Here is a 21,959-nt window from a genome sequence, read left to right on the forward strand (position 1 = left end):
GTCATCCACATGGACCCATGTGTCACAAAGTTCAAGGATGTTCAATAGCAAAAGGAGCAAAATCAGCTTCCAGAGAACATATACACACAGTCCCCGAGCCCACCAAATTTTAGTGGCCCGATGGTGGCCTACAGAGATATAGGCACCCTGTCAGATAAAACTGGGACAGAATAAAACCTTTGCCTGACAGTGTTAAGTTTCAAGGTGACACAGTACAAAAGCCCCTACTCTGCAAGCACCCAGGGGGTCCAAGTGGTCACAGTGAAGAGTTCTCCAGTCACCTTCAGAGACTGCACACAGGACTTGTTTTCCCTTGTGACTGTCACTCCAACCTCTGGACTCTTGAAGATGGTATAAGGAACATCAAAACCTCCACAACACTGTGTAGCAGGAAACAGGAGTGCGTGCTTCAAAAGTTCATAAAAATAGACAATTTACACATAACTGCATCTATCTGGCTTAGTCTTCGGGACCATAGCTCTTCTGCTTATATAAAATACTCTAGCCCTAAAGGGCTGCTTGTTCTCCAACAGCATAGTGGCATCTTCTGAGGAGGGGAGAAGGCCGGACTGTACAGTATTAAGCGCTGAGCGCCAGGAGGCACCGGAAACTAGAATTGGAGAGGCTCTGAAGTGTCTCACGCTGCTCTGTGAAAAGGCTTGCCTATGGTATCCTGGGAAATAACGCCTCAGAGCCTTTCTATCAGATTTACAGATGCCACCAAGAAGTTGGCAGAAGAAGAAAGAAGAAAATGGACTTTCTCATGGTTCAGTTAAATGATGTGCCTCCCATCAGGTTATTCATCTTTCAGCTACTTAAGGAGTTTATTAAAGCGGAGGTGGTGGCACATGGGGTTTTGAACAGAACTTCAAGACAAGATAAAACTGAAGTAAATTCCAGTCTGATGAAAGAAAAATTAAACAGGAAAGAGGAAAGAAGAGAAAATAAGCCAGGACAAGGCTCATCGGTCATTAACATGAGCTCCAGCCCTACTTATGGGACAAACTAAGGGAGTATAGGTCCAAATACTCCTCACCTAAAATATGTCTGTATAAATAAAAATTTTAAAAAGCTAAAACATTTAATTGGTTCTTTGTTTTCTAAACAATCCCTAGGTAGAATGAAACTATTGTACTACCCAAGAATGATATTTTTAGATAAAAAGAAGAAATACCAATGTTTGTGAGAAGATAACAGACCACATGGAGGGGAGATGGAGTTTCACAAAGCTTGCATATATAAAAGCTGGCGAGATAGCTCAGCAGACTAAGCGCCTGCTTAGGCAAGTGTAGGGACTGGGGTTCGATCCCCAGCACCACATGCCCCACCAGCCCCACCCCCAGGTGAGCTGAGCCAGCCACAGAGTTCGGGCATGGTGGCCCACATCTGTAATCCCAGCACTGGGGAGGTTGAAAACAGGAGGATCACTACGAGTCTGAGCTGCATAGTGAGACTCCGTACCAAATACATTTAAAAAAAAAAAGAAGACCCATACTTGGAGGCATGACTTTAGAAAATTCCTAGAGTTCACTGCATCTCAGCTGGGAGGAAAATCTGCACTGAGGCTGTTCATACACTTCAAGTGACAACAATGCTGGATAGACATCAATGCCAACACTAAGTCCACAGGAGGGGCGACAGTCCACAACGGATTCCATGCAACTTTCAAGTGACCATGATTTGAATGTAGGGATGACACTGTAACGCAGAGGAGGAAAAGAATAGATTGTTTCATGGTGAATAAACTGTAATGTTGCTGCTGCTGTGGACCGAAAGAAGTGACCAAACGCAGAGGGCCTCTGTCTCTGTAAATGTGTGCAGCAGTTTCTCAGTAGATTGGGTGGGGCATGGCTGAGGGACATGGAAGAAAAAAGCAAGAGAGAGAAGGCACTGACCCAATTCAAAATGCCTGCATATATCAGCGTGAATTTTTAAGGACAGCTCAGTGGCCACCTAGACCCAAATATAAAATTTTACATTTGACAGTCTTTAGTGGTAGTGAAAACAAACAAAGTATTTCACATGGAGAAAGTACATACTACATTTGCCAGTGTATCTGTCATGGCACAGATCTGGAACTCTCCTACAACCAGAGTAACTCTTTACAATGACAGCAATCCCAGTGTATAAGAAAGCAGCGTTGGCATTGGGTGGCTTTCATAGCTAGACCTTGTGGAGAGTCATTTACAGGAAGACCCAATCAATGAATAGAAGAGGAAGCTGTGGCTTGTAGGGCTTCCAGCGTTGCAGCTCCATTTACCTAACATCTAGCCATGATTCAGAGCTTTCTTATGCCAAAGACTGTTCTATGACATACAAGTGAATAAAATGGATTGTTTTTGGAATGGCAACAAAATGCTTCTGTTCCCCATCCCCTACCACTAGGGGCTAGAGGATCATAACATACATGATGACCACAAAAGGCTGGCCTTATAAAGAGTCCCAATAAATTAACAAAAAAATTAATAAAAGAACCTTTCCCCATTTTCATGTAAACTAAATCCAAACAAAATTTAAATTTGAACACACTTTCAAGGAGAAGGGATTCTACCCATCTCTCTCTCTTGAAGTTTTTATTAAATACATTTCTGCGTCTTAGAAAAATAAAAAGAATGGCCAATTTACTGAACCAAAATTATCTCACAGATTTAAAAGCATGCCCAGCAAGCACAGCCCTGTAAGACTACATTAATGTCAAATCAAAGCAATTTGGTTACTAAAATCAACCTGGTTTAAAGTTCACAGTTGATTACGACAAAGTTTATTCATTCCATTCTTTCTTTCTTTTTTTTTTTCTTTTTTTGTTTAGTTTAGTTTTTTGTCTTTGGCCCATATAAAAATAACATATTGCAACTCAAAGTGCATCTTTTAAAATAAACCATCAATTATCTTTATCAAATAAAATATTTACACCATTTGGTTTCTAGTGAAGAAAGCTCTTTCAGGCAATCACCATGGGTACATCATCTGAAAATCCAGTTATCATCGGAGCATCTTCATCATCTTCCCCTAGAAACAACAAGACAGGCCTTCATGAGTTCCTGCCACACTTCCCTCACCCCAGCCCCACAGATGTACCCATCTCCTACCTCTGTGGCTACTCTCTGCCAAGCCATACCACAGCCAGCCAGGTATAACAATCAAACCTGAAAATCAGCTCAGCTTCCTGTGCCACTCTTGGGTCACCTTCTTGTCATCAACAGGTGACCAAGCTTATTTCAAAGGTAGCTTAAACTTAGCCAAATCAAGCAAATCAAACTTGCAGGAAGAAGGATCTCATTAACTACCCAGAAGTCAAATGAATGATTTGGGTTCCCCAGTTTCAGTTATCTATACCCTACATGAGTTCAGTGAACTTTACTGTTTCCTTTGGATCTTGGAGGGGCTTAAGAATTTGGGGGGCATCTTCCCGAACTAAATGCTGTCCTTCTAGACCCTGTATAATCCTGTGGAACTGCTGGTCTACATTCAGGGATCAGTGCATAGTGCTGCAACAGGTCAACCCTTTTGTCCCCAACAGCAGGAAGCAAAGCCACCACCCCATTCATGTGAGGCAATCCAGGTACTTGGCGATTAAATAAGAAAATAAAGTAAGAAGAAAAAGTAATATCACATGATCAGTGACTGGGAATACATAAATGTCTTCTAAACAAGGGAAATACTAATTATAAGTAGTACACAGAAAAAGTCAATAACCAAAATCACGCTCAGCAGTTTGAATTTAGGGAAGCGTTTCCCACACCCACTTCATTATACTATGTGGTCTACTAGCTCTCTTAGTGTTTAGGAACTTCAGTGTGCAAAGATTTCTGAAAGAGATACAAAGATTTCCTTCTTTTTCTCACACTATGTGTTATCAACACATAAAGTGAGATTGGCTGGTGAGATGGCACCAGCAATTGGAAAGAGAAGGAACCAGATGGAAGGGCTTCTTCGCACAGAAGCCAATGAGGGAAGCATTATGTTTTTATCTTGACTAGATCTCCTGGGGTGTCAGACCTCTAGGTCTGGGAAAGGTGAGGTAGTTGTGAGGTGGACATCGCTGGGGATTTTTTTGGTTAATTTTGGAGTCCAAAACTCACAGCCCACCTACCTTGCCTATATGAGACAAGCTCCTAGCAGGACTGACCTGCTTCTGGGAGAAACCACACCGCTGAAGTAAATGTCATATTTTGATTTAGGAGTAAGTTAAAAGCCAGCTGGTTTCTTCTTATGTGGGGGATTCGCTAGTTAATAAATGTTTTCTCTCATGTCCAAAGATAAGCTGAAGCAAATCTTCCCTAACTAGGTCATTGATTTGCTGGGGTCCACCCTGGCAGGAAGAGCCAGCTTCCCCTGCCCACTTACCCAGGTCATCTCCTGAGGAGAAGATGGCTGAGCCCAGCCTAGAGCTGTAGTGGCTGTTGGCAAAAGCAGTAAAGCTGCTCTGCAGCCTCCGGTGCTTGGTGTATAGGATGGCAAACCCGACCCCCAGGCTCAGTAGTATCAGGAACAAGATGGGGACCACCACAGCAGCGACATCGGTTGACCTGGAAGCCTGGACTGCAGCCGTGTCTCCACCTGCCGAGGCAAGATCCCCACCAGTGAGCCTCCCACCGGCAGGCAGGAGAATGAGCCAGGAGATCCTTAAGGCCCCACCCACCAAAAAAGCCAGGAGTTAGAGACAGCTACCAAAGCTGCCTGATGCCTGAACGTTTCCTGCCTGCTTGCTCCGAGCTGATGGACCATGGGCCTTGAGCATGCAAATACGGTAATTACATCAGACGCCTAATCACTGCCTTGTTGGTTATTTAGATAATCTCTTGGAAGGGAGACCTTTGTTGGGGTATCAACATTGATTTCATTAGCATTATTACTTAAGACCACTTGCTTGCCTTCCATAAGAGGATGTGAAATCAGACCACTAATTAACGAGATTGCAATTATTTCCCCCTACTTGGCACCAAAGTCACTCTGAATTGCAATTACCTGAAGCTCCACTAAGTGATACAAACGAGATTCCTTTACTACAATACCAACTTAACAGCTCATGAAGTTTTACGAGGTCTTTTACTTAAGTGAAAAAGAGAGAAACGACCTTTCCATATACATTTAACATTTTTTAAAGCTCTCAGAAAAGCCATTTAGGTGTTTATAACCTAACAAAGATGTTGCCTTTCCATGGCCTTAAACCAATGCAGGCTTTGTGATGATTTACTTATTGATTTCTATCCCTGGGTACTCTTGGGTCAGAGGTATCCTCCACCTTGCATCCTATTCGGGTGGGGGCATCACTTTGGAAGGGGGTAGACTTTTCATATTCAAAATCCTGAGGCAAGTCTGAACATCAGGAAGAAAAACAGTCCTTAGGAATCAGATTATAGCAAAAGTAGTAGTGTGTAAGTTCTCCCACCAAAGTCTGTAGGCCTGGGCTTTCCCCTGGTGGAGTGGGCAGTGGTGGGGGGAAGGGGCAGATGGAGGGGGGCAAGGGACAGAAGCAAGACTTCTTCCTTTTGCAGAAAGCAACACAGCTACCCGAGAATTCATCCTCATGCAGAACTGAAGGGTTGGGCCAATTCCTGAAAGCCTAACCCAGCAATTCAATATTCATCCACTTTTATATTAATTATTTCCTGGCTGGAAAAAAAAATCTGGCAAAAATCTTACTTAATGGTTCCCCCCTAGTCCCAGTGTGTAGCAGTAAATGAAAGTGAAATGTGTGCTTGACAGAGGCACGTAAAGGCAGCAGGAGCGAGCACGCTCCTGACCAGCCTGGTTTCCTAAAGGCAGCTGGCAGGGGTCCTTACAACAGGTATTTTTTTGGCTAAGAATACATCACAGGTTGCTGACTGGTTTTGCTTAAAACAGAATGCAAGGAAGGAAGGAACCACTAGGTTATTAAGAGTTGTGCTTTTGGGTTCTTTTGGGACCTTTTGGGGGTTTTCCAGTATGCACGCTTCTCCAAAGGAAAATGGAAGACAAGGTTTCCCTCTTTTAGGAGGATAAGTATCCTGCAAGATAGCACCCCAGAAGGCACTATGTGAGGAAACATGTAACAACTCTCACACAAGACTCTGGCTTTAGCCTTTCTGCCTACGAGTAAATGCAATTATCAAGACCAGTGGCAGGACATCTGTGGAAACCCTAGCCAACCTACTACAACATAAGAAGACCTTACAGGTAAACACAGGCCCAACTGGGTGACCCAACACTGATCCCTAGGGTTGTCCCAAGACAGAGATCTCAGGCCACACCCAGTCCTATCTGCAGCTGGCAGCTCAGTTGGTCGGTAGCACAATGCCGTTGGCTACTCCACAGTAAGGAGACGTGCTTCAGGGGCCCTGAGAAATCTAAAAGCAAGTAACAAAACTCTTATTCCACTAACATTTCTCATGTAGATCCTCCACTTCAAACAGAACCTTCCCTGTCTTACAGTTTATATTCAGTATAAAGTGTAAACTTGGCTCCTCATGCTATACCTGGTTCAAAAGGTATTTATCTATTTACATGATCAGTACCTAATGCTGCCAATACAGAAGTGCTTTTCTTCTGAGCTAAGAGCAGATTTGAAAACATGGTGGAGTGAGACACACCTTCCTGAGACCCCACTGTATCCCTGCTATTTCCCTAGGTGGAGGACAGAAGCTGGCGGCCACCGTGTCTTACCAGACCCCAGCTCATCGAACAGCAGGACGGCGGGCTCCCCACAGATCTGGCTGCCAAAGAGGCACCGCGCTTGGACGGTGAAGGTGTAATTGTGGCCTATCTTCAGGTTGGAAATTTTAAAGAAATTATCAGTAGTATTCCCAAGGTAAGCTGTGATATTCTTGGCACTATCGAACATGTGTATCTCGTAGCCCTGGAAGAAACACACAGGAGATTTCTCAGGAAGTCTGGTACCAGTTCCACCCATACGTGAGCTTCTTCCCGCAGGCTTCCATAGAGGATGAAGCACCCTGGCTTTCTCATTAGTTCTTTTTATATGACCACTGTGATACTGGATTGAGGCCTACAAAAGAGGAATCTTTTTCACCCTAGGGTCTCAAAACTATTTTTCCTATCTAGGAGCTGCAGCATAGAAACAAAAGCACAGCCTCAAGGAAAGCTACTTCAACAAACACATGGAGAAAGGCACTCTGCTGTCCCTCCTTTCAAACAATAATACATTCTGCAAAGAACCTGACCATGCCAGCTACAGCTAACACTGTAGAATCCAACTAATAATAAATTCTTGCCACAGTGGCCTCTGGCAATGCACTAAGAGGAAGGACTTCAAATTAGAAAAGATCACAAGTTTCTCTTTAGAAGAGTAAGAAGGCTACTGTCACCCTGCTTCCTGTCTCCTTGCTTCTAGCGCTTCCTAAGTTGATCCCAACCATGATCATCTTGGCCCTGACATACGAGGGACTTTAACAGGCCCAGGAACCTATTCACTACAGGACAGGGTAAAATCATATTGCCAGACTCACAGAGAGTCCTGGACTGTGTTGGAAAAAGTTGTCCGGCGACAGCGCTGACCCAGGCTGCTGGCTGGGATTAGGATGATCAGCGGGGTCAGGATGACCAGTGGATTTGCTTGCTTAGCTCCGAGCATTCTAGTGCCAAAGCTACCAACACTCAGTGCAGGCGCCACCCTCTCCTCTCCCAAAATGCTGCACTGTGCTCACACACAAGCCTGGTCACTTGGTCCCAAATCCACTAACTTCTTCCTTTTTTCTTAACCCCAAGGCACATGAAAAGATGAGCATGCTGCATCTATGCCATAACCCTCCATTAGGAATAGAATGACCCCAGCCTAGAAGCTGAGCTTCCAATGCCTAGGAAGGCCTTCCTAACAGGTGGCTGCTAGACTGGGCTTTGCAACACCTACCTGGCATCCTACTCCTGTATTTTTTTTTCACAAAGCAGCAATTATTTACTATCTCATAGATATTCAGTGTAGAAATTGGCAAGCTACAAAAAGGTATAAAAAAGCTAAATGAAATTACATGCCCAAACACGACCCTCTTGTATTTCAACAGATCTCTCTGGCTGTGCATTTGAGGTGTTTCCTCTTTTCAGTGTCATCATTCGTGTATATGAATCTTCTATGTGCTCTGCTTCTTTACAGTAAAATCCTAGACATGCTGGCTCAAGAAGCATAAGCATGTTCAAGGTTTCTGATTTGTCGCAACCATGGAGCCCCTCCAAAGGTTGAGACAAATTATGCCCAGAGAATGCTAAGCTCCCCAAGCTCACACTGGTAACAGTCCTCCTCCATATCTTTGCTGCTTGGATTCCCAGTAAGGTCAAACCTTTCCCCTTAGGTCACCACTGCTAGACATTTTTACTTTGCCACTCATATGTTTTTCAAAATTGGAATACTTCTGCTTTGAATTGACTTTATTTATTTATCTACTTAAATTTTTTATTTATTTTGGTATAGGGTCTCACTGTGCAGCTCGGACTTGTAGTGATCCTCCTGTCTCAGCCTCTCCAGCACTGGGGTTACAAGCGTGCACCACCATGCCCAGTTTTGGTGGCCATCATGGTGCACCCTAGGCCTTGGGGCCAGCACGGCATATGGTACTGGGGATCAAATCTTGGTCTTTGTGCTTGCCAGGCAGGTGCTTAGACCCCTGACCTAGCCCTCCAGCCCTGAATTGACTTTAAAGCATTCTTTTTGTTTAAGAATATTAACCATTCTGATATCATAGTTGTGAGAGTTGTATGAGTTCTCCAGAGTGGTGCGACCTTTCAAATTTAAACTAGGCTTTGCTTCAGGCATTAGCCTGTCCGTGGAAGACCCTGTGACTCTTTACCACAAAGCCACACCAGAGTCACCGTGTCCTAACTGAGCTCCTTCTCTGCCATCAGTGGAACGAATCCAGCTCCATTCAAGAATGTGTTCACTATGGTGTGGCAAACCTCCCAGGCCTCACCGTCCCTTCCCCAACTCCGTTGTGAATGCAGTGTTGGCTCACAAGACAAAACAACACAAAACAAAGATGCTCCTTAGGCACAGAGAATCCTCAAGTTCTTCTGTACTCTCTAAGTATTTCTCTAGAAAGGAAAGGATGAGATACAAGGATGAATGTGTAGCTCAGCTCCCCAGCGGTGTGGGCAGTCAGAGGGCCTGGGAAAGGTGGGACCTTGGCTCAGATGCTAAGCCCCTGCCTCACTCCAGGAAGCACAGCCAGCATTCCAGCCCATTTCCCTTTCTGCCTGGAAGAAAGTACAGGACTGAAAAGTGCTTAGTGAAGAGATTCTCATCTTTAATGGGCAGTATAAACATCCCACTAATTAGCAATCCCACAGAAAGTAGTCCTTTAATTCTCCAGTTCACTTCCATGCCCTACTCTTGTTTTTTTTTTTTTTTTTTTTTTTTTTTTTTTTTTACACTATCTCTGCCAGCATGCTGTTAACGAGCTCATCTCTGAAATAGCATTTCGATTAGATTTCCAGAGTCACTGACAATGGAGGATCTTACCCTGCTTTCATTAAAATGCTTTTCCTTTAAAGCAAGACTTTTCCAAAACAGAAGAACGTGGTCATTTTCCGTTATAATTTTTAAGGCATCAGGTGCTGATAATGACACTAAAAATCAAAGATGAGACAGGATGCATTAGTGGATGTCCAAATGAAGAAATAAAATGTACTGCTTAGGGTGGACTCTAGATACCTTCTGACTGGCAGCCATTTGTTGTAAATTTGACTAGCATCTAATGCAATAGCAGCCCTTAAACCCAAGGATGGACAAAAACAGATGAAGCAAGAAGGTGGCACGAAAGGAATGGGGTATAGTAGGGGTCTGCTTGAACCCTGGGCACTGGAACAATGCCAGAGCAAATGACTCAGGCCCACTGCTCACACTGCCGATCTAACGAGGGCTGGGAGTCCTCATTTTCTGCTGCTGACAACTAAGTTTCTCCTCACTTTGTGACCTTGACACTAAACACCCTTTAATCCACAGCCTATTCATTGGTCTCCCTCCATTTCTGCATGTTGGATTGCCACAATGAAGCCCTGTGCCTAGCCCAGGTCTTCAGATACCATGCTCTGTCTTGGTGGTAAATACCACTTCTATTTTCTAACTCTTGGGCAGTCCTCCTCTTTTCCCCCTAGTGATGTCAGAACAAGCTAGGAAAAAGAACAAAACAGAGAGCCAGTCCCCAGCCCACTGTGCCTTGGCCACTTCCTTGCAGCCTGGACATGGGAGCCCTGCTCCACTGCTCTGGCACAGCACAGAGACGCAAGGGCAGCACCGGCAGACCCCAGGCAACCCCCGATGGAAAGTCACTGTCTCCAAGGCCAGCAGGGCCATAAGTGCTCAGCTGTGAGAAGGGCTCCGTGTTCTCCGCTGCTCACCTGTGGTAATTTTTATGCTGGAATCTTTGCTCATGTTCCCTAGTTGGACAATGACGTGGTATTTCCCTCCGGGCTCCAACTTGCTAATGGTGTATTCCACAGTACTGTTGCGGGATTTAACTTTGTAGCTCCGGTCAGTCTTTCTAATAAGATCTTTAACTGCAATTGCATAGAACTGGGAGAAAACAAAATGCAATATCTGAGTGGTAATCAGAAACTTGGTGTTCTTTGCTCTTCATAGTTCAAAGCCAGAAAATGTAGCACAAATACAGTCCTCCTTCTATATCTATAGGAGACTTGATTCTAGGAACCCTGTGAATACTAAGTGCCTCATATAAAAAGGTGTAGTAGTACCAGATAAAACACACATATCCTCCTGCATTCTTTATCTCTATATTAATGGGAACAGCTAATATAATGTAAATGCTATGTAAGTAGCTATAATACTGTATTCTTTAGGGAATAACAACAAGACAAATAGCAGTATATGTTCAACATAGACACAATTCCTTTTTCAAATATTTTCAACCATAATTGATTGAGTCTGCAGATACACAGGGCCAACTATTATATAACAGTGACTGAGATCCTCAACCACAATAGTCCACAATTTGATTCTGTTGTTCAGAAAGCCTTTGGAATAAACAGGGCCAGCCTTATAAGTACGTGCATGGAGAACTGCACATAGAATCATCAACTAGACCGAAAAATGAAAGAGAGAGAGAGAGAGAGAGAGAGAGAGAGAGAGAGAGAGAGAGAGAGAGAGAGAGAGAGACTCTAACTCTAGGGTGAGCCACGTTATTGTGGCATCAGAAGCGGGGCTGGAGAAAGCAAGAACATCCAAGTCTAGTACTCAACTTCTGTATCGCCACCACTGCCTGTTCACAGCTCCCATCAGTGGAGAGATAACAAATTACAGTGTTCAATTCTAGAGGACAGATGCTATGCTGAATGGCTCTAGGGTGCTTCCTACATAGCATGTGGGCAGGGAAAATATAAGGCACATCAAAGAAGCCCAAGAAACTCATCAGGAAGCAGCTCAGAGCTAAGAGGAGCCTTCACAGATGAGCATTTTATGCCAACCACTGCTAGGATGGAGGGGAGAGGAGTGGGTGCAGGGGTGAAAGCAGCCCAGAGGAAGGGGAACTGGATGCTGTTTTCCAAGATCAATGCCTCTTCTTTCACCTGGGGCCAGCAAACATTCTTTTTAAAATAATTTTATTGAGAAACAAATAGCAGTGAGATAGTTTCAAAACCAATTAGTAGGACAGTTTCAATAATTAATACATTGCATATTGTTGTCTTAGTGGTTATTCTTTGTACAAGATGCAGAAGTGATATCCTGTCCACAAATACTATTAGAACAAATCTTTCTATTCACTGAATTAAGAGAATGTAGCAACAGTTAGGTATATCTAACCTAACTGTTTTGAATATACAGATACGAAATGGTTGTTCATTTGTATCCCCTTTTTTTTGTTTAGCTTTGTCAGAGAAGGGTATTCCATTGTCATTTAAGTATTATAGGTGCATGAATTCAGCAAAATATTCCAGTATAGTTTGGTAGTCCATACTAGTAAAAGGTTCGACATCTGTCCCCTACCACAACTACTGAACTCTGCTGCCTGCAGCATAGAAGCAAACGCAGATTATATATACATAAATGGGTATCACTTAGATGCATCTTTATTTGCAAAAAATAAATAAATAAACAGATGGGCTGAATTTGTCCTACTGGCATTTGTTTGATGACCTCTGTTTCAGAAGGTTAAGGTGTAGGACATGAATGTTAAAGAAGGAAGGAGAACCCAATATGACAACTGGGAATCACCAAAGAGTACCACCTAAAAAGGGGTACCTATCCAGAGCCTATACCACCCTTGGTAGAAATGAGAAAGACCTGCCGAGCTGCCCCATGAAGCCTGTATTTGCTGTTCCATTATCGGGCCACCTTCCACGCCATGCCACCTTAGGCATGCTAAGAATAAGCAAGACCACCTGGGTGCCAGGGTGTCCAGCCTGCTTACCAGATCCTGGTCAGGAGAGTCATATGGAGATTCCCACTTGATGACTGCTGAGGTTTTGCCTGTGTGAACTGCGTGAAGGTGACGGGGTGGAAGCCTGCTGTCCGGGATCATCTTCACCACAACGTAGTCAGAGGACGGCCCTTGGTAGGGAACCAACACCCGGACCTAGGATCCAAGCACATGCACCAGGTGGGCAGGAGCACAGTTTCACACAATCTTCACCAAACTATTTTTCAACAAAATCATGACCCATATATACAATTAAAGTTCAATCAGTATCAAAGATATAAAATAGGTGCCTCCATCCCAGACCACTGCTAACAGAGTTTTACACTTCCTTCTAGAAATGTCCCTGGAGATATAGCTCGTAATTATATCTCAGATTCTCTTACATGTGCAAGTGTTACCCAACAGAAGTCCCCAAAATGTCCAAGGCATATATAAGAACAGATACATTTATACATATAAATTCACTCTTATATGTAAGTATATATGCATATATGGATAGCCTATTGTTCTTAATTTTACATAATCAAAAGAAAACAGTACACATACTATGTTCTTCACTCCTTACACTTAATAATACAATTTAAAGATTTTTTTCACATCAGTATATATAAAATAATATTGCTTTTGAATGGTTGCCCATATTCATATTCATGAATATGCATAATATTTTAAATCACTCTTTTGCTTGAGGAACGCTTAAGTTACTTCGAATCTTTGGCTATCACAGGTAATAATAGATGGCACATCTTTTTACACATAGCTTGGTAAACATGTAAAAATACATAGTGGAATTTGAGAAACACTCTTGATTTGTCTGTATCTATTATCCATCCCCCACGGTGGACTGCAGTGAATTAAGTGTCTGTGATATGTACGACAGAGAAGAGATTTCTGCCCACATACACCAACCAGTGGAATTCAGGCGTCCAGTGCTCCAGGATGTAAGACAGCCCTTAAAGAGGAGACACTCTTCCTGCCTTGCTGGTACAGAAACTTACCAGAAACAAATACTGCTCATCTTTACTGACAACGACTGTCTGGTTGTGGAGTGAAGTAGTTACACTCTTTGGGTTCCGATAGAGGTCAAGAAAGGATGTGGCATAGAAAATACCATAAACCTGGTAAAAGCAAGGAATGGAAAAGGATAACAGGGCATGGGTCAATGCCTTCATTTTCTTAAAATCCCTAATTTCAATGGGGTGCTGTAGGCAGATGCCATCCAGTGGAAACACAGACTCCTAAACACATGGCAGTGTGTGCTCAGCCACTTTATTTGCCAGATCTGCTACCCTGCAACCTCTGGTTTTTCTTCAATGTTAAAATGACCATGAAGGAAGGCTGGTGAGATAGCTCAGTGGACTAAGTGCTTGCTTAGGCAAACTCAGAAACTGGGGTTTGATCCCTGGCACCACATGCTATGTGAGCACACTAGGCTTGTCATGGAGACCGGGCATGGTGCACGCCTGTAATTACAGCGCTGGGGAGGTTGAAAACAGGAGGATCGTTGTGAGTCCAAGCTGTGCAGTGAGACAGTACCAAATACACTGAAAAAAAAAATGACTGTGAAGAGTAAATGTTTTAGGTATACTCAGGACATCAAAGCAGTCACTACAGTGCAACTAAAGATGTTTATAAAGGAGAACTTTAAGAGCTGCTCAAGAAAGTGGCAAGAATGCCAAACCTGAGATGTCAGGCACCTCTAGAAGGTCATTCAGAACTGACAGGGGTGACTTGTGTTTGGGTTGAGAAGGGAAGACACAGCAGCAGAGAAGGGAGCCCTGTAGTGGCTCTGTACAGAGGGGGCTGGGGTGGGCCCATACTCACTCTGGGCTGGTCATTCTGACCACTCACCACATTCTTGGGGCCGGTCCAGGTGCATTCCACTGCAGTCTGGTTGACCGCTTTGGCTTTGAGGCTAGGAGCTGGTGGGCGAACTCCTCGGGTCATGACATGCTCAAATGCCAGAGGACTATCCCCTAAATCAGTCTTGGCCCAGGCAGAAATCTCATAGGAGGTATGAGCTGTCAGATTGTCCACTGTGAAAATGAGGACAATGGACACCAGGAGGAAGTTGGGGTTGTGGATGAAGAATCTGTATCACTACAGACACCCAGCCAAAATGCAGTAATCACTCATAATCTGAGTCCTAAATGCTGTAGGACTTTATCAATTTACAATTTACACGTTTGTTTAACATTTATTCACTGATGACTTCATACACGCAGCATGTCTCCTGGGCACTGGGTAACTTCCCTTAAAGCTGACCATCTGGGGAGAAATCTGTCCAATCCTCCTGGGCAGCCATTTGGCACTGGGTTAGAAGAACCTTGAAAAAAAATCACACCGTTCTGCTCAGCTGTCCCATGAAATCAGAGAGGGACTTAAAAATCTGTGGGCAAAGATCTGTGTCTCAGTATATACTCCAGTGGGAGAAAGAACACCGTCATGACCTGGGTTTCTGGCAATGGGGTAACAAGTGAGCCCTGGACAGTCCACTGAGTATTACACAGCCACTAAATCTTGCTCCAAAGAATATTTAATGATATGGGAAAATTCTCACAATTTTATAATCAGTGAAAAGGCAAGGACACAACACTATAGGTACTATTCTCATTTTTAAAAAAAGATCTAAAAAGATTAACACATAGAAAAATTTATGGGCAGTATCTAAAATGCAAAAGTGAAATTATAGAAAATTTTAATAGTCACTATACTTTTTATCTTCTAAATTTTCTGAAATATGAGGACTCTTTCTAACCGAGGGATTAAAGCCAAACAGAGCAGAGGGTATGTCAGAAGACAGCCTTGGAAATCAGCAGGATTGGAGTAGGGGCTCAAGCTGTGCCGTGCAGTTACATGACCTTGGTCAAGTATTTACGTGCTCTGTTTCCTTGTTTGTAAAGTGGAAAGAAATAACAGCCCTCACAGCAGCTGGTTGTTGCAGGGATTAAGGAGGAAACTGCTCTTAAAGTGCCTGGCACAGTGCCTAACACAAAGCTAGTCCTTCACAGGCCTCAGGCAACAGCTAGCAAGCCTCTGCCAGCTGTAGGAGTAGGGCAGTGAAGCAACAGGATCACAGGTCGTGGAACTGGAAGACGTGGTTCCAATTGTGGTTCTGCCACCCTCAAAGGGAACCACCTATTCCCCAAACCTGGGTTTTGCCTCTGTGGAATAAGCAGAGCTCATAGTATTATTAGGATTATGTAGAATAATAATCCCAACAAGTCAGGAATATCTAGGTAAGTGACTGCTCACACCCTCATATGACTCCTTAAATGGCAAATTACTGAAATTGGTAAACCTTCAATTTAATAATATGATAATGATAATAATAATAATAGATTTGTGCATCCTATTTCACAAAGAACATATGAAAAGATGATGGAAATAATTTGCAAACAGGCTGGAAGAAGAGGAAAAGAGGAAGATCCCATGCCATTCTCAACATTCAGAGGCAGCTCTGGGGAATGAAAGTTTTGTCTTAGAAATAAATTAAAATCTGCCCATTAGCCCACTTTCAGACAGAAGACCTAAGGCTTTTCTCCTGCTCAGACAACAGAGGAGTTGGACTGCTGCCTTCTGCATTTGCTTGGTCCATTCATCCATCAATAAACACTTACTGAAGACCAACCATGAACCAGGCTAGAAAAGAACCCTGATTAAATCTAGAAACTTCTTTGTGTGGAGCATAAAGATCATCTGGAAGAGTTAAACTAGTCTCTTTCCAGTTCTTCCTCCTCTGTAACCCCGAACTTCCATGAAGGTAGCATGGGGTTTACAGAGACAGCAAGCAAAGGCTTTCCTACCAAGCCAGGAGAACACTGACCGTATCCTCAATAGAGAAGAACCTATCTGCTTCCAGAGAAGCTGCTCCCTTTCCTAGACATTCAAAACAAGCTCTACTGCCATGAAAGCCTTGATCCAGCCTTACTCCTTCCCCTTCACCCCAACTAGCCTCGGGTATTACCTTTGTGTGACAATGTGCTCCCACGGAAACTCAAGGTTCTCTTCTCTTGTTTGTGGGTGTCAAATGCCCAGAAGAGGTTCACCATATAGCCATTTACCTGCCAAGAACCAGAGAACATAAGACAGGCGAGCTAACACAGTCAGAGGGCATGTCAAATACAACAGGCAGAATCAAGACATAGCTCTTCTGTTTCTTTAGGAATCTCAGTTCTTATAATGGTCAAATGGCTTCTTCTGAGTTTTTCAGCAAATTCTATTTATGCTACTATTAAAAAACATTTAGTTAGCAGACAGAGATGTAGCTCAGTGATAAAGTACTTGTCTAGCATGCATGAAGCCCTGGATTTGATCTCCAGGACCACAAATAGGAATGATATTTAGTTAGGTTCTATATACTTCTGAAGATAAACATGAAATCATTTATAAAATACATCCAAGGAAACCAAAAAATCAATGCAGCATAAAAGGATAAGAACCAAGAATTAAAGGTAGAAATAGGAAAAGTTGAGAGGATAATCATGCTATGGTAACTAAGGGTCAGTCTCAGTTCAGGCTGTTCTTGAAGTCAAGGTCAAAAGGTCAGTAACAATGTGGGATGGTGAAAGTTCACCATCTAATATGAGTAAATATATCCATGCACCAGGAAAGACTGCCTTCATTGAATCCTGAGCTCTTGGTAGGCTTTGATCTAAAGATCTTTAAGTGTGAGGCTAAAAAAAGAAAAGTTTGCAAGACAAAAGACAAGGATTTTATAAAGGCTATCTCTCATAATGGCCCTCCATGAAGCCAAAAACATGATATTAAATTGTAGTTAAGTAGATCGCACAAGGATTCCAGAGGCTTCTTGGAGGGAGAAACCTCTCAGTTAGGGAGGTTTCTCCCTCCAAGAACCACCTCACAGATAGAGAGGAGGAGCAAACAGGCATGAAAACCCACTATAGAAAGCGGAGCTCCACTGAGATACCTCAGGGAAACAGCTAACTGTGGTGGAATCTGTGTGTAGAAGTACCAAGCCCAACATCCAGTGGTAGTAGAAGGGAATGAGTTGGGAGCTACACAAGATAAATATGTTTCCAACACATGGACTCTCACAAAAGGGTTGCTCTTCCATTGTGAGAACCTCTGCATTAGTACTTAGCACCAGGAAATCCAATAAAGCTGAAAATTACAGGGCATCCATATTCTTTTAACACCAACTCTTTATTTGCACTGTAGCTGTGAACCATTTAATTATATGGTTAAAGAAAAAAGGCACCAGGCTGAGGCAGAGTAATTATGTATAGAGACTCAAGTTGTTCTTCATGGGGGAAGGAACAAACCTAGTTCTGGTATTGTCGCTCCTCTAGATCAAGACATTGATTTTTTTTTTTTCCTAATCTTACCATACAAAGTCTTATCTGTCCCCATACAAAACAAAGCCCCACCCAACTGCTAGTTTGAAATTACATTACCTTGATATCACCATCCATGGTCAGGGTGAAGCTTAGAGAATTTTCATCATAGCCATCAATGTGGATATCTGGTGGTGGAATCACTAAAGACAAACAAGCAATTCAAAGAGAGAAACCACGGGGTGAAAAGTGAGGAAGGCAGGACTTCACTGAGCTCAACTCAACAGACAAAGCCATCTTTCAGCTGGGGAAGAAAAGGCACTTCTTTGGCTGCCTTTAATGTCTATCTCTTTACTGCTGTTTTCCTGAAGCCTGCTTGGTGAACGCAGAGCAACCCTGGCTCAGTCAGCCAGCCCGGCCAGTAGGTAAGGCAGGGAAGTTTCATTAAGTAAGTGAACCCAAATAACCCAGCTTCAGTGTGGTTCTCAAAGGTACAGAGATCTCTGGAAACTTCATCTTTATTGATACTAACAAAGTCCCAGTGTCTCAAGACCTTTTAATAGCATGACAATAGGATGAATCACAAATTATCCATACATGTATGGCTTAATTGCAAAAGCACAACCTCTGGAATCAGGCAGACTTGAGTTCAGATTCCTGACACCTAACAGCCATGTAACCCAGGGCAACTTACTTATCTTCATCCAGCTTAGAGATATTCATCTCTTCACTTCAGAGAGCTGGGAAGGTTAATTTAAATAACATATGTCTAAAATTCAAGGCTTCTGTTCTCTTCACTTCCAAGAAAGTCCAATTTATAACAGATTAAAGAGCCAGGAAGCAACTGATGCTTTCCAAAAGATCAGAGCTCAAGCTGAGAGTCAAAGGCAGGAATGGGGGAAAGGAGAAAGTGACCAAGAGAAGAAACTCCACTCAGTTCATGGTTGTCGTTTGAAGTTTTGCACTGTCAGCTTTTTCCTATAAGAAAGCTGACAGTACCCAGCCTAGCACAACTGCAATGGACTTTATGGAACACATACCATCAGAAGGCACTATTCAAGGGATGACTGGTTTACTAGACTCTCAGCATATATGCTTCTTATACAGAAGAGGCAAGCAAGACTCAACATCCAGTGGCATAGGATAGGGGTCAAAATGTAGAGAATCCCCTTCAGATGGTCAAGCATGTCATAAAAATCAGGCTTGAGAAAAACCCAAGAATCAGAAGAAAAGCCAAGACACACTTCAGACAGCTAACTCAGAGCTGTTTGGTGGGGTGCCGCAGTAAAGCCAACTTGAGTTTTAATCATGGTGACCAAGGGGAGGCCACAATTCTCTCCACAACCAGTTGATTGACTTACAAAATGAGATTAAAGACTCTTCACCTCATAAATTCACATAGAACAAGTAATGTGGTATTTAGCACATAAGAAGTTCTCAATAACTAGAGGCTCTCCTCATTGCTATGAGTTCACTACACTCACTAATGATCCTTGTGCTTCTAGCTGACGCTGCTTCTGGCTTTTTCCTTTGTTTCCTTACGTGATTATGATCCTGGGTCACAGATATCTCAGGGAAATACTTTTGGACACAGCACATAGTTGCCTTCTGCACACACCCTAATCCAAACACATGGGGCGGAGCTCAGATATAGCAAAATCAGAGAAGTTGAAGAAAGCCGAACCACCCGCTGAGGTTTTCAAATGCATGTGGGACTTGTTCTTTCAGAACTTCAAGTGCATGTTCACCTTTGAGTCACCTCTTTGTGTATGAATGGCCAGTATGTTTCGATCTACATATTGTAGAGAGAAATGAAAATACAATAAAACCTCCAGGGGAGAATAAATTCAACACATTTTCTTTATTACCTACTAGCATTCTGTCTACTGACTAATTGGTGCCGCCAAGTCTGGTAGCCTGCAGCCCTGATCTCCACACTCTAGATTATTAAAGGAACAGGGAATGACTGTCCACTACTCGATGCTTATGTTGCAGGTTCAGGTTAAAGCAAAACCCCTAATCACATGCCATGGCACTGGGCTCATCTGGTTTTAATATCTTCACATCTAGAAATGAAAATCCCAGAGCTAAGATGAAGAAAACCACTCAGGAAGATGATTTGTGGTTCATCTCCCAACATTTCCCAGAATCCTTCATCTACTTGCTTCAGTTCCCTGATTCACCAACTACCTCTTCAGTTCCATTAACTATCAGTGACAGAGTAGAGAAAAACAGGCCAGATAACAGCCCTCATGAGACACACATGCAAGAGGACAAGCCAGCCACCCTAGCAAGCAGAGCAGCCCAGTGGGGCTCGGGGGTCTCAGCCCAGAGGGAAGCATGTAGCAGAATGGTTAAGAGCACAGGCTTCATAGTCAGGTGTGCTACGTTCTCATGCCAGCTTGGTCACTGACTATGTGACCTGGGATGAGTGACATGCCTCATTCCACTTTCTTATCAGACTTTATAGTGCTCAGATGATCAATCAGGGGAGCTGATGTATGCAAGGTAGTGTGTCTTGCACAGTGCCCAAAGACCAGCCCTATGACTAGGAACCACCACTGACACAGTTTGTCAGTGGCACTGCCATGAATGTGCCTCAAGTGTCACCATGGAGCTTTCTCCAAACCTCCACAAATGGACATGTAAAAAGCCACCTTTCTCTTTAGTGAGAAGTCAGACTCCTACTGTTTTAGGTGCTGTACATGCTTCCAAGGGATAGGTATGATGGCCTTTGGCAATTCCTTCAGTTCCAGGAGGAAAAATATAGTCAAGGTCACCCAAAAAGACTTTATCTCTAAAACACCACAGAAATACCTAGACGTGTGCAAATGTTAGGGAGAAGGAAGTTGTGTGGTTTTGTCATCCATGTTTCTTTCCAGTCATACTGAAGGTCATTTCCAAAGGGGCTTCTAGCTTCTCTAAATCTTCAAATACTGGAATCATTTACCTTTTCCTTTTATGGTGGTAATGGACTTAGAATCGCTCCAGTTTCCTATTCCACGACTAGTCACCGCAGCCACCTTTTCAAATCAGAGTGCGAATTAGTATGAAATAAAGGCAAAACACCACACAGCAAGAATTCTGAATGAGCTAAAGGGGTGAGATTTTGGCAGCGAGGGTGAAAAATTATATACAGAGTGTTCTCAGAATATTCAGATTTAATATCCAGCAGCTGATAAAAGAGATGTAAGAGACAAAGGAGAGGAACTTGGATAAAGGTGATTATGACAGTCCTAAATCTCATTTGACTGACTGATGTCAAAGTTCTTCTAAAGGTCATGGGTGTGTACGTTCACATAAAAATCCAAGTTCTATGTCCATACACACACATTAAGAGAATTGGGAAGATTATCGCTGCAAGGGAATCTCTGTAGTGTATATAATTAACAGTCTCATCAAACATGTTTGACACAAAATCTATCTCCTTTCTCTAAAGAGAACATCACAATTGATAGGAATCTCACAAAGTTCGTAAATGCCAGTTATCATAGTTCTGAATCACCCTGCAGCTAAAGATAAACAGAAAAGAGGTAAGTGCAAAAGTTTAGGTGCTAGAAAGCTAATAGGATACTGGGGTTACTAGTAGGTAGAGCTACCTTTACCATAAAGTTGTGGTTACTGGAGGGAAGCCTGATTTCCCCATCAGCACAAGGAGCCGGGTATTTTGTAGACTACTAGTATGTATCTCTTAAAAGTAAGCACAGACTGCTTATAAAATGGGAATCTCTGCGACTGCCCAGATGGATGGAATATATGTGAATACTCACTCTGACAGTGTAGAGAGTGTTGACCAGTAAGTTCCTTATTTCTGTTGCATTACTAGCAGCCCTCTGGGATGCCCACACCTTGGAACCACTCCTGCTATATTCTACCTAAAGTAAGAAGAAAAATATGAGTAAAACATAAGCAGAGATATGGAGCACCCTATAACCTACAAAGAGGCCAGTGAAAAGAGGGGAAGGTGGGGTATGAACTGTTCTCATGGGTGGGTCGTTATCCATCAAAGCACACCCAATGAGTCCCTAGTCATACAAGACACCCAGAAGCCTCTGGCTCTCTGACACTTCAATGACGGGAAGGTACTTACAATGTACTCACGAATGAGACCGTGGGCGTGGGCGGGAGCAGTCCAGTGTCCAGTAATCACACCTTCTGCTTCCCTGTGAAGCGACAGCTGCAGATTTCGAGGGGCGTCTGGCACTGGAAAAAAGTCAGTTCAGACGTCAACTTATCCCTAGATGGAGACAACCTCATCCTAGATATAGAAAAATCTAAGAACTAAGCAAAAAAAAAAAAA

The 21,959-nt window shown here is 43.1% G+C and overlaps 1 protein-coding gene across 1 annotated transcript in view; it reads right to left on the reverse strand.

Moving 5' to 3' along the window:
• Positions 1-1,409: 1,409 nt before the first annotated feature.
• Sorl1 (sortilin related receptor 1) overlaps positions 1,410-21,959 on the reverse strand; it is a 161,632-nt gene continuing 141,082 nt past the window's right edge. The window contains exons 36-48 of the mRNA XM_023721085.1: positions 21,750-21,862; positions 21,430-21,534; positions 20,610-20,682; positions 17,780-17,862; positions 16,330-16,426; positions 14,214-14,398; positions 13,361-13,480; positions 12,354-12,518; positions 10,327-10,501; positions 9,449-9,555; positions 6,646-6,838; positions 4,348-4,560; positions 1,410-3,009 (exon numbers count right to left, since the gene is read on the reverse strand). Of these exons, the coding sequence (XP_023576853.1) occupies positions 2,942-3,009; positions 4,348-4,560; positions 6,646-6,838; positions 9,449-9,555; positions 10,327-10,501; positions 12,354-12,518; positions 13,361-13,480; positions 14,214-14,398; positions 16,330-16,426; positions 17,780-17,862; positions 20,610-20,682; positions 21,430-21,534; positions 21,750-21,862 (1,697 nt within the window). The 3' untranslated portion in view covers positions 1,410-2,941. The remainder of the gene's footprint in view (positions 3,010-4,347; positions 4,561-6,645; positions 6,839-9,448; positions 9,556-10,326; positions 10,502-12,353; positions 12,519-13,360; positions 13,481-14,213; positions 14,399-16,329; positions 16,427-17,779; positions 17,863-20,609; positions 20,683-21,429; positions 21,535-21,749; positions 21,863-21,959) is intronic.

The sequence above is a fragment of the Octodon degus genome, unplaced genomic scaffold (genome assembly GCF_000260255.1).
Source record: "Octodon degus isolate 3935 unplaced genomic scaffold, OctDeg1.0 scaffold00080, whole genome shotgun sequence".
NCBI lineage: Eukaryota > Metazoa > Chordata > Mammalia > Rodentia > Octodontidae > Octodon > Octodon degus.